The sequence below is a fragment of the Morone saxatilis genome, unplaced genomic scaffold (genome assembly GCF_004916995.1).
Source record: "Morone saxatilis isolate NCDOM2014 unplaced genomic scaffold, NCSU_SB_2.0 Contig2, whole genome shotgun sequence".
Taxonomy (NCBI): domain Eukaryota; kingdom Metazoa; phylum Chordata; class Actinopteri; family Moronidae; genus Morone; species Morone saxatilis.
The window spans coordinates 14,198,507-14,211,448 of NW_023339762.1; the positions used below are offsets into that span (position 1 = coordinate 14,198,507).

Here is a 12,942-nt window from a genome sequence, read left to right on the forward strand (position 1 = left end):
ACATATTTTTGAGTGGAGGGAGACCACTCACCTGTTGTCATGTGAGGTCTTGATGCCGATCAGTTTCGGAATGCCATCAAAGAAGGTGATGTCTCTGGCAGCTAATGAGCTGCTGGTCACCAGGTTATTGAGAATACCACAGATGTTGACCACCACATCGCTGGTGGGATCCTTCTGATGTCCGTCGGCAGGCAGCTTGGTCACCAGGATGTTCACCACCTTCGTGGCTGAATAAACCAAAAGTATTGTTAGGATCAAATGTTTAAAACCCATTATCACAACCATATAATTCCTATTAGCAATGGACAGTGCATGATCACATCATTTACTGCCAACGTTCAAAAACATGAGAGATTTTCTGTATTTTTTGTTTTGTTTTGAGGTTGTTCACTTATGTTTATGTTGTCAGGCAGATGAGAAAGACAAACTGACTTTTCAGTGTTAATTCTTAATAAATATTACCAATGTTTGTACCAATTTTGATTGTTGCACTTTTAGTAATTACTGTTTAATGTTATAGACTGACTGATTAATTCTATTCGAGCTTGATTGACTTAGTTTTCCCAATCAAATTTTAGCAACCTGATTTTTATTTATTTTTTATTTGAACTTGAATTATTAAATCTGAATCTTATTAAATCCCTTAAAAAATACCTACAATCAAGTTTTTGACTCAACTTTTTTTTACTCCTGGAAAGACAAAAATTCCAACCACATAAATGTAGATAAATGCTTTTCAAAGTAAAATATTTCAATGCTACAAATTCAGTGGTGTTTAGGTCTCAACATTAACATTCACAACCAGACAAATCCCAATTAAAGTCAGCCTTGGTGGGAAGAGTGTCATCTCACGATGCACAAATTACACAAACAGTTTTTACTGAATAGGTTACAGGTATACTAAATTAAAAGGTAACTCAGGGGCATCAAATTATCTATCCACAACGAGCATAAAAATCAAGAACAAAGACTGACCCATGTCATTCTTATCTCTGGCATGGCGGGACAGATTTCGGAGGAGGCCTGTAAGAGAACGCAGCTCCACATCTTTGTTGGTACGCAGGAGGTCCAACAACACTGGCAGTATGCGTTCCTGCTCCAGAGACACCTGGCTAAGCACTGAAGCCCACTGCAGGACAATGAGAGACAGACAATTCAAATATGGGAAACCTACATTGTTGCATTTAAGTGCTTTTACAGGAAAATCAATGAATACGCTGCGTACCCTCTTGTCTCCAGCTGTGATGTTCTGCAGCGCTCCTGCAGCTGCCTCGCGGGTGGTGGAGTTGATCTCACACTGCTGCAGTGCGTTCTTGTACACCCCCACTATCTGTGGGTGCCACAGCCACTCAACACCCTTCGGCACCCGAGCAACCTCGGTGAAAGTGGAGAGATCCCGGTTCTTGCTCTGTCAGTGGAAGCAAGGTACAAAAAGGCAGCGTTGAGATGGATAGTCTGGTTCATGCACGTAAAATGCTGATGGGTTAATCTCACGTAAGCGTACATTTTTGGCTTTCCTGCTCTGAGGTGTAAAGCAACCAATGGCGTCACCCTTTCCTGAGCCCTGAGCTCTGGTTGGTCCTTCCAGGCGCAGCATGGCTGATGGAGGCATCTCAGTGTAAAGCTGGTAGGAGAGGTTCCTCAAGACACACATTGCATTTTCCACCCCCTACAAATACACACACACAGACACAAAGTGAATACACAAAACTTTGGCTGACCAGAAAAAGCTGCTTAAATTCAGGTCCACCTCTCCTTGTCTCACCTTGTCATCTGCCTTGCTATCCTCAAAGGAGACCTTGATATATTTCACCAAAGAGTCCACCAGTCCATGTGTTTCTCTCATCTGCTGGCGGGTCTTTTCATTCACAGAGCTCAGATTCCTGAACGCACACAGAGCGAGTGAGAGGCAAGGTTATTATAGTTATAGAATTTTTCATTAGTTTTATTCATTTTTGTTTTTGATTTAGTTTAGTTTCAGTTAGCGGGTTTTTCTTATTTGAGTTAAATCTTTAGTATGTTTAATTTTGTAAAAATGTTTTTTATTATATTTTTGGGGCTTTTATTGCCTTTAATCCATAGTATCAGCTGAAGAGTGACAGAAAAGCAGGGAGAAAGAAAGAGGGGATGGCATGCAGCAAAGGGCAGCCTTGGTACATGGGGCGCCAGGTCTACCAGGTGAGCTATCTGGGCACCCCAGTTTTTTTATTATAATATCAGGGGTATTTGTCAGAATAGGTATTACAATACAAACACATTGACTCACAGTCATGTAGACATCCCCCTCTCAATAAACACATGCACAAATGCCTCCTCCTCCTTACAAACCTGACAAATAGGGCGAAAACTAAAACTAGAAACATACACGATATTGATTCGGTTAACTAAGTCTAGATTTTATTTCAGTTAACTAAACATTTTTTTAAACCTAGTTTTAAGTTTTGATTTAGTTTTAGTTAACTATAATAACCCTAGTGAGAGATCAGAGAACTATTCCAAGTAAAATTAAGTCAGGAATCGTGAATGTCATTACTTTTTACATGCAGGGAGCCATGCAAATACTCCCCATATGGCAATTCATTTGGAGATGAAAACTCTCCAGGGTGCACATAAACAGAGCAGAACAAAAGCAACTGGCGGTAGGAGTGACACAGGCTTTTGCAAACAACAATGAAGAGTGATAGGTGTGGTAAAACACATGCTAAGTTCCCAAAATGCAAATATGGTCATGAGAGAAAAAGCCGACACAGGTGATCCAGAAAGAATTTCAACAAAGGAGCATGTTGCAACCACAAAGAGAAGACACAAATAAATGAGGTGCACCTGAGACATCCTGTGGTGTTGTAGAAGATTTCCGCCTCAGAGGCGGATTGCTGGAGGTTGTCAGAGTCTTCGCTGATTGACAGAGGGATGAGGATCCTCTCAGTCAGATCATGAAGTGTCTCCTTGGCCAGTTTCTGCTTCAGGTTGTCTTTGGATGAAAGGTTCCACAAGATACCTGCACACATATACACACAAAGGGAGTGTCAGCAAAACTGAGTTATGCTTCATTTTGCAAATTGCTGTTCTTTAATTATTTTACAGTAACTTCAGTTTAAAGAGAAAGATAGTTCAACAAAACAAGACCCCTACAAACCATGCCCACAATCATAATTTGTTAGCACTGAAGGTGAAGCAGTAGCAGAGTTCAAACCAAGCCTCCTCCAAAACACACCCACTTGTACTTAAAGTTATGGTGGCTGAGGAAGACAATAGACCACAGCAGAAGCTAACCAGCAACTTGCTGTAGCTTCATATGTGTTCAAACATAAGAGTGGTATAAATCTTCTCATCTGACACCTGGCAAGAAAGCAATTAAGTGTATTTACCAAAATGTTCAACTATTCCCTTAAGAATTACATTGTCTTGCATGGGTCAAATGAATTCTAAAACACTTAATTGAAGTCCTTTCACTACGAGAGAAACTCAAATGGCAGTGAAGCTAAAACCTTAGTTCACACTGTGCGGGTAAGAGAAGACCTTCGTGTCACATTTTGGCAAATTACCCAGAAAACGGTTTGCAGGTACTCTGTTATCACAAGATTCTGACTAAATATGTGACACCAACATGAGTTCTTCCAGTTATCCAACAGACACAAATCAAGGCGTAACAGCTCAAAGGAAAGACTGACAAGGCTCTCGCTCATAAAAGGGAGTGGCATATATAGTGCTGGTCTACAGGCACAGACAACTCCCACATACTCAGTCTTCCCCCACTTCACACACCCTATAGAAAAGACTGCACCTCCGACTCTTACTCTGCATGCACTCACAAAACTTCACACTATGGAGTCGCAGTTACAACATCCATTAATTCCATAATTGTAAATGATGACAGCAGATGAGTTTGTGAGAGAGGTGAAGGGTGAGTCAACTGTGGAAACCAAACATATTTGGACTTGAACTGTGAATGACCAACAGAGAAACAACAGCAGGGACAATAAAGTTCACTTACTACTGAAATAAAGAAAACTGTTTCTCACATCTCCTAAAAAATTCAACTCACTCAAACAGTAAATGTGTCTGTGGATTCTTGAGTCTAGTTACAACTTGCCAGCGTCCTCCTATTTGTTTAGTGTGGAATAATATCAATTTCAAAGGCTACTGTTTAATACTTTCAAGGACGCCACTGCCAAATAATGTGACTAACTCCTCTGCATTCATTTTTGCTTGAGGCAAAACAAACAGTCGAAGATCAGCTCTGCCTGTTGTGTCATGTATTTTTATTTGAATAACTTAAAGAGAAGGTTTTCTTACCTGTGATGTTTTTGCGGAGCTCATCGTCGTTCTCTTTAAGTGCCTCGACCAGCTGTGGGATGCCGCCCTCCTCGATCAGAGCCACCTTGTTTTCCATATTCTCATAGATGAGGTTGCGTGTGGCACCTGTAGCGTAACGCTGCACTTCCTGGTTTTCGCTGTTGAACAGCCTCACCAGTTCAGCAATGCCCCTAAAGCTACGCACCTAAAGACAGGGTGGCAAAAAACAAAGTTCTGTTTAGGATTTGTGAATTTTTCATTTGTCAGTGTCACCAAACTAAATTTCAAGGTTTTTCATTAGCTTAGAAACTGAATATACACAGTCTTCTCGTGGATTAAAGCCCCTTTGTTTAAATTTAATTATATCAACTTTCAAATTATTCTAACTTTAAGTTTTTGGTTGTATACATTTTGGTTCAGTCTCAGTTTCATCCATTCCATTCATGTCAGTGTCCCTGGGTTGGATCCATGGTGCACAGGCATGCATTACTGTCAGCCTCAGTATTTTTTTTATAGCACCACAGGGAGTTGCCAGATCGGGAAATATGCCTATTGTCTTTCTTGATGAAAGTTACACAAGAGTTATTATGACTTTCTGTATGGTAAATATTTCTTAAGGTGCTGAGATTTTGTTTGACCTTTAGAAAGAGCCCGATTAGCTGTTTCCCCTTGTTTCCACTCTGTATGCTTAACTATGCTAACCAGCTGCTGGCTGTAACTTCATATTTACAGTACGAAGATGAGAGTGATATCAATCTCATCTAACTGTCAACAAGAAAGTGAATAAGTTAACATCCTAAAATGTTGAACTATTCATTTTAATATGAAATCATCCGTATCTCTTTTGATAAAACTCATTAAACATGGACTCTAAACCAGCTCACAAGAGGCTGTAAATAACCTAAACTAAACGACTGAGCTGTCATAATAGTGTGTCAAATAAGATACCGTATCTGCCATTCAACACCTATAGAGGGCAGAGTCCAGATACGTTTACAGCACTGAGACAAATTGAGCAACATTTGGAACAACTGGAGCGCACCAGAACAGGAGCAGAACTGTAGCTACTTTCTTCATAACTGAGTTTCTCAATAAGTGATTGCAGAGAGGAAAAGACCCAGAGGAATTCTAACCACAAGTTCAATCTTTTGAAGTACCTCGTTTTTGGCATCGTTGTCATTGTAACACTCATGTTGAATGTAGGCAGCACCCAGGACCTGCATCTCAGGGTCGGAGTCTCTCAGGTACTGCACGGCTGTGGGCATGTCCAAGGAGGCGATCCTACCGAAGGAAAGCAAATTAACAAATTTAACCCAAAGAATTTCAAACCTTTAATTATGTAATTACCCAATTGTTATGTATGGTAGCACAGAATGTGTCTTGTGAATGGTTGATTGAAAAGCAACAGTGTAGCCACAGTAATTTTTCATAGATGATTTGTTTCTCGTCTGCAAAATGCAGCTTGTTAAATTTCTTTCTAAATCACACAGTGGTCTGCAAATCCACTCAGCTAACCACACACTGTGGGATGTGTGAAATGGGAGGCCTGAAACTGAGCTGCCACACCCAAAACCAGTCCTGCCGCTATGGAGCCACCTCCCAATCCACAGCTCTTAGTAAAAAAGACAGTTTACATCACACACACTCCCTCACTAAAACCTCCTGACACATGAAAGTTGTGACACCATCATACTGGTGTATCACATTCACTAAAATGTCACTGACGTTCAGGAAAAATAAAACAACCTGAATCAGCAGGATGACTAGTGCTGGTATATCTGTCACTGAGTATTATAACGTAATTAAAGTATAAGACTGAGATTATTCTATATTTTTCTTATTGTCAACAAATCCCATTAAAAGACCAAGTTAGTCCGTCTCTCAGTACTGTCAGACTTTGCTACCTTGTATTTGGTTCTCAGGCCCAAACCCTTTTGTTCCTACTGAACACATAAAGCTTTAACTCAATCATTTCTGAACTATATTTCTTAGCAAAGGCTCCTCAAACTGGAGTAAATAGAGCATTTGTGTGGGACAATTTTCAGCAGTGGATTAACATTTGGTGCGCTAGTGCATGCAGGACAGTTTATGTTGTAGTGGAAGTGTAGTTTTTGCATGATGAGAAATAGAGGCTCTCATTGGAGGATTAGGACACTGTTTATCAGGATTTGCCTCGCCTGATACTCGTTCGCAGGATCAGCGTATTGTTGGTTTTGGTCTTTTTTGGATTTACTGACAATAGGAAAGTTGTACAAAATCTCCCAACTTATCATTTACTCCTCTCGTGTGAGTCAACATAGGCATGTACTCTGAACTCTAAACAGTCAAATGGGAACATTCTTGCAAATACTGATTTGCATATTTAGTCAACCATTACACACTGAAAATCTGTCTAACAGTGTAGAGAACGTGCAATATACCCAGTGCTGCGAATGAAAACATCATTGTTGTGAATGTGAACTTCTCACCCGCTGAGGTTGCCCATGCTGGCTCCCATCTCCATCTGCCCACCAAAGATGTCCACGCCCCTGCCCACACTTTGCATGCTTTTAACTGACATGGCACGGGACAGGGTGCCTGGACGCTGCATTAATAGATTCCCTTGGGAACCATAGGACACTCCGGGTGGGATGAATCCTCTGTCCACTATGTCCCTTCCACCATATGTGCTCCCACCTGAAGACAATTGCTGCATGGTCCCCGACATGGAGCCCATGCTCATCCGGTTTCGGTTTGTAATCCTGCTGATGGTCCGGTGGGCTGGACCTTTGAAGGAATGTTGCTGGACCATCTCTGCCTCTCCTCCTGTCATTCCTCCACCGCGGGTAAGAGTACCACTAAGAGAACGGTGCATGGGTGCCGAAACGATCATAGTGCCTCCTCCTTGCCTCACCTGGCTGGTGTAGCCGTTGACTGCACTCTGAGTGTACTGGCGGCCGAAGGTGGCGTCCCGGTCGGACACCAGGCTGCCGGCATCGCTGGTATCGAGCTGCCAGGGATTCACCGGCACTGTGTGCTGCCGCATTGCATGCATGGAGAGGTTATCTGCATCCATTCGGCTCTGCTGCCTCATGGTGCCCCCTTGGTAGCCGCCCATGCGTATGTCATCTCGATAATAACCACCACCACCACCACCACCNNTGATCTTGTGGAACTGGGCCATGTCTGGGCCAGCAGACTGGCAGCTGAAGCCCCCCCTCTGGGATACACGTGGAACGTGAGGCTGAAAAGAGGAATAACTGTTACAATCAAATGTTTAACCAGAGTTTCTCATGGAGCTCTAATGAACTGTATGTGTGGGTGAATGTGTTTCACTGCATATTGATAAAAAAGGTGGTATCTAAATTTGATTACAGTGTATTTTCTGTCATATTTGTTTCCATTTCTCATACAAAAATATGATTCATTACGAAGAGGAGAGCATTATTCTTTACTAAAATATAAAATGTAGACACATTGGAAAGCTTGCTAAAGGTCTCTCTTAAGCTCAGAGCTCAAACATTTGAGGCACAAAGCCAGCATCTTCCTGTTGAATCACTAAAACAGAAGAATCTAGAGGGTGGACTTGAAAACCCTGAGCTGATCTCATCACAGCCAAATGAGAAATACCACAGCTGCTGGGTCCACGGTGACCCACTGTGGAATCAGCAGAGGGCCAGTGATGAAGTTTGTTTTTTATAGCATCCAGTTAGATGACACATTACATGATGAGCTGAATATTTTCATGATACGTGTGAATACATGCTAAAACTGTGAGATAATGTTGCAGTACTCACCATTGTTCTGCTGCCTGAGTACATGAAGGATGATTTAGAGCTGTAATTTGGGAGAGTGGACTGATATTTCATTGTTGAAGAACCGCCATAGTCTGGAAGGAAGCATAAAAACAGAACAACTAATTATTAGCACATTTAATATCAATATCATCATTAACTCAGACTGTTGAAGCCTTATATTAACTGCAGATCAGCCGTTCTTTTAATTATTATCAAAGTCGGCAAACCTCCATATTAAACTCTTCAAACTTACAGCAAAACTTCAATGTGCAAAACTGAATAAGTATAATAAGTTCATGTAGAACAAAAATTTTAAATGTTGAAATAATTCATGAACAAGCAGTCTACATTAGCCATTTCTCACTTCTGTAAACTTGTTCTATTTCTAACCTGTCAGCACTTCATGGGGATTTTATGACTAAAAGCCACATGACTGAATTTAAGTGTTTATTCTGAAATTCTTTACAGCGCAGGGTGCGGCGAGTTCTTTTTCTTTGGATTTAAGTTGTGAGTCACCTTTCAGCAATGACAAATTTAGGATTTTTAACCTTTTAAATTTCTAAATATTAATTAATGTGATCTGAAATCATGTAAAAGCAGAAAAACGTTAGCTATCCTGGCATTACCTTCGCCCAAGAGGAGAACTTAATGTCTTGAACACTTTTAATAGTGTTTGTTGTGTCAATTGAGCTCTGCCACATACATAAATAATACCCTGACCTTTGGTGATGTTACTGCACGTAACTAAACAATCACTGAAACCTTTTTACTTTCACATAGCTCATGTTTCCACATTAAAACTACAAATAAGAATATGAGAAAGAAGTGAAATGATCAAGAATATTATTGATGTAACAAATGGTTCATCACAGCCATAAGGAGAAGTCATGACTTTCATTTAAAACGACGAAAGACATACAGTTTGAATAGCAGGTGTCCTGTTGCACTAAAGATTCGATTGCACACACAGTCTTTAACAGCAGGACCTGACTGGTCACTAGCTCTGGTTACCCTTCACTCAGAGAACATTTCACATTTCGCCATGAAGCAAAATGTTCAATGTTAACTAAGGTTTATGGACTTAAATGTCAGGATCAATGTCACAAAAAGTGAAAAAACCCTATTAATTATACTGTATGTATCTACTAAATGTGTAATTATGTTGATATAATTTCTTATTGTGTGCTTATAAATTAATTAAAAACTGAATTCAGAGAACAAATTTGTTGCTCCAGGTACAATGCAGTAATGCAAAATAACAATAAAAAGAGTTTACTGTCAGATTCCTTTCTTATAATACATCCATGATGCTCACAATGTCAATGCTAATGATGATGTTTAGCAGGATTTAACCTAATTTAGTGCGTTAGCATTCCAATATTTGCTAATCAGCACTAAAGACAAAGTACAACTGAGGCTGATGACGTCTGATAAAAACAAGGTATAAAACTTTGATCTGATAATGGCACTAGATGAAAAGTTAAGGGATCTCCAACGTTTTTACACTTTATCCACAAAGTCCAAAAGACCAAAGTGAGTAGGATTCAGTCTCTGGGGAACTTGAACATTAGTATAAAAATTTTATAGCAATCCATTCAATAGTTGTTGGGATATTTCAGTCTGGATCAGAGCGATAGACTGACTAACCAATAAGATTAATAAAAAAAGTCTTCAAAAGGCTTCGAATGTTCTTACATGAGGCCCGAGCCGATGATAAGTACTTAATCCATGCCACAAAGATAATGATTCAAAGCTAACTAATGCCTTGTGATTCTACCTCTGCTTATCTGTGAGTGAGCTGTAAATTGTATGTTGAGCCTGAACATGTGTAGGTTTAACTCTTCCCATGTGAGCAGAGGGGAGGGTGGACTGTCTTCATGCTTCATTTCTATAGACCACACACACACGCACACACACACACACTAGACCAGTTGGTACAGACGAGAATGACGCTGCGTCACTTGGCCCGGCCCCAGCCCAACCCTGGCAACGCCCAACACACCTTAGCAACACACGGAAAACACACCTTGAAAACTCTTTCTTGCGAGGAAACTTTTTTTTCCATCATTGCTGTCTTTTGAAAAAATTGACTACATTTACGAAACCGAAACTTCACACAAACTCACTTTCGGCTGAGACTTGCCCACCTGTGAACACCAATTAGTCACTGCCATAAATGCAACTGCAGTTGTTGCAGCATTTAGACACAGATGTTTTTTCCTCATGTGTGAACAGTCGTGCATTCATAATGAGTTCCTCTAAAGCCACAAACCACTGGCAGTGTTCCCTGTTGTGTTGTTAGGAATTCTTTGTCTTGCGCAGGTTTTAAAAGAGCGGGTGGATATGACGTGGCAGCATTTTATGACTGTAGTGTGTTTCCCTCCCTGCAGAGCTCAGGGTAAAGGACAGTGATAGATAACAGTGTCAAACATCTCGCCCAGCCTAGGGCCATGTTTGACCAACGTGTTTGTCCAAGCATAAGTGAGGTAAAAGCAGACATTGACCCATTAAGCAGACATGCTGTGTGTCCCTCTACATTCCAGTAATTAAAATTGGTACGAACAGTATGTTTGTCTGTTTCAGGTATTGTTGGCGCCGCGGGGGAAAGCTGAAACTACAAGAGTGAGAAAAAGATTCTTCTTTTAGAGGTCAATGACCTGATGTCAAGCTGCTCCCTGTAGTCTGGGGGAACATAATGAATTATGGGACGTTGAAGGAATGTCTCCATGAATCACTCAGCAGCAAGCAGGTGCACATTACCAGATTTTTCAAAACCAACACAAGACTGTGTCCATGAGTAGCTCCACATTTGAAACTAATTCAGGTCATCAGACCCATCAAACTAATTCCCAACTCTCCAGGAAACCTTTAATATCCCCTGTGGGAGTGTCACCACTGCTGCTTACATAACAATCCCACCTTGACTTTGCGCCAGTGCGGCTCAGACGAACACCGTTTGACAATGTGACGTCTTTGAACAGACAACAGCCGGTTCTCACGACACTGTCATCTCCCAAGTATCTCTTGAACCCTTACCTCTTAAAGCTGAGTAAGACCTGAAACCCAACCCCACAGAGGGAGGCTTTCTCTTCAGTCTGCGATCAGGGACGTTTATGAAAGCAGCACTTGTTTGGGCCTGTTACACATTAACCCTTTCTCATGCATAGGTAGACGAAACACCGGATGGTGAGCTCGCTTCTGCATGAGACTTATCTGCTACGAACCTGCAGAGCAGCTGAATGGACAAATCCCCTGATGAGCTGTTTACAGGAATGCAGCAGGGACAAGCATGCACAAACACACCACACACACACAGCAGGCGTACTGATGCATGCATTCTTGCACTTGAAAGTAAAAGCTACTCCACTGATCTGCATTACTTTGGGGAAGTACGAATTCCAGTAAAATAAATAAAACAGAAAGTAGTCGACCGACAGTAAATCTTTGGGTTAATGATTTAACTGATTTCTTATATATTTTAAATATTTCTTGGTTTTCAAAGTGAATATCTTTGGGGCTTTAAGGTGACAAAACAACATACCCCACCAGGGGCTCTGGAAACTTGGTCATGTTTTGCAAAAACAAAAGTTTTTTGAATATATAGCTTATAAAGAATGTTTTATGATTAATGTTACATCTCCTCACTCGTCCCATCAGAAAGCCTAAAGCTCATACATAAACTTCCTTTACTTAAGTTAACTTGGAGTAAAGCCAAAAGAAACACGTTAACAGGCCTGGCTGCCGAGATAAGAGCTTACATTCCCCGTCCATAGCACAGATAAGGGACCAGCTATAAACTCAGTACTGTACAGGAACACCTGTACCTGTACTTGTGCGGGGGTTTTAAATGGTTTCTACCTTCCTTTGCGGTCTCCACACGGCACCGTAGTCATGAAGCGGAACATAAAGAGAGACTTGTTGATGTTTACCTGACATGGCGTACTGTGAGGTCGAGCCATTCTGACGCGGAAGTGTGGACTTCTCCGCCAGTCTCATCTGGACCTGCTGCTGGACGCGCCGGGCTCTGGCCACCTCGTCCGACACGGAGCTCCCATTCCCGAGCTGGATGTCAGACGGGAGCCCGTAGGTGGTGACCAAGGTGTTGGGCTGTAAAGCGGTCAAAAACACGTTCTCTGAAGCCACATTACTCATGGTGACAAGTTAAAGGACGAGACGCGAGTGAGAGTACGTCTGGATACAATCCCCCGGTGTGGACAGGCTGTCTGCGCAGCTGAAACTGCGGAGGGAGCGCAGCGCGCACAGGAGCGCAGAGCTGCAGGAGGTGGAGCCTCAGGGAGCTGATACCAGAGTACCTGACTCACAGGTGTGAGTCTTATTCTCCCTCGGAAATTTAGTTTGAATTCTTAACGGTGTATTACTGGATATAGTCTTACTTAATGTCCAATGTTTTGGACGCGTTTTTGTAGTCCAATAGCTTTCATAAAGCCGAACAGGTATTTTATTCCCTCCACACTGCGTCCACACCCCTATAAACTCTGTACACTTGTCTCTACTTGCCCTGTTGTTCTTCACGCCTCACTGCTGTTGAGTTTTGTTTTTAAAAAATGTTACCGACGGTTTGGGAATATATTCTGAATCTGATGAAAACACATGTTCTCACTCAGTATAGGGATTTTATATTCCTTTAATTTCCCTTACATAACCTTTGTTTCAGTTAAACAGATGACCTGGAATACAGGGGAAAGCAGTACAATGCTGCTCTATTGTGTCCTGAGATTACTTTTGTTATGAATTGGCACTATATAAATCAAATTTAATTAATAATTAAATTTGCTCAAGAACTGAATACTTAAGTACAGTTTTAAGTATTTTACATGATTATTTACATTTCATGCTGCCACTACAATTT

General features: G+C 41.3%; 1 protein-coding gene across 1 annotated transcript in view; it reads right to left on the reverse strand.

The window, feature by feature from the left end:
• pkp3a (plakophilin 3a) overlaps positions 1 to 12,317 on the reverse strand; it is a 14,998-nt gene extending 2,681 nt beyond the window's left edge. Inside the window, exons 1-11 of the mRNA XM_035664983.1 lie at positions 12,002 to 12,317; positions 8,073 to 8,164; positions 6,765 to 7,519; positions 5,454 to 5,577; positions 4,297 to 4,501; positions 2,824 to 2,998; positions 1,766 to 1,883; positions 1,505 to 1,669; positions 1,226 to 1,408; positions 976 to 1,129; positions 32 to 227 (exon numbers count right to left, since the gene is read on the reverse strand). Of these exons, the coding sequence (XP_035520876.1) occupies positions 32 to 227; positions 976 to 1,129; positions 1,226 to 1,408; positions 1,505 to 1,669; positions 1,766 to 1,883; positions 2,824 to 2,998; positions 4,297 to 4,501; positions 5,454 to 5,577; positions 6,765 to 7,519; positions 8,073 to 8,164; positions 12,002 to 12,224 (2,390 nt within the window). The 5' untranslated portion in view covers positions 12,225 to 12,317. The remainder of the gene's footprint in view (positions 1 to 31; positions 228 to 975; positions 1,130 to 1,225; positions 1,409 to 1,504; positions 1,670 to 1,765; positions 1,884 to 2,823; positions 2,999 to 4,296; positions 4,502 to 5,453; positions 5,578 to 6,764; positions 7,520 to 8,072; positions 8,165 to 12,001) is intronic.
• Between the last annotated feature and the right edge of the window lie 625 nt (positions 12,318 to 12,942).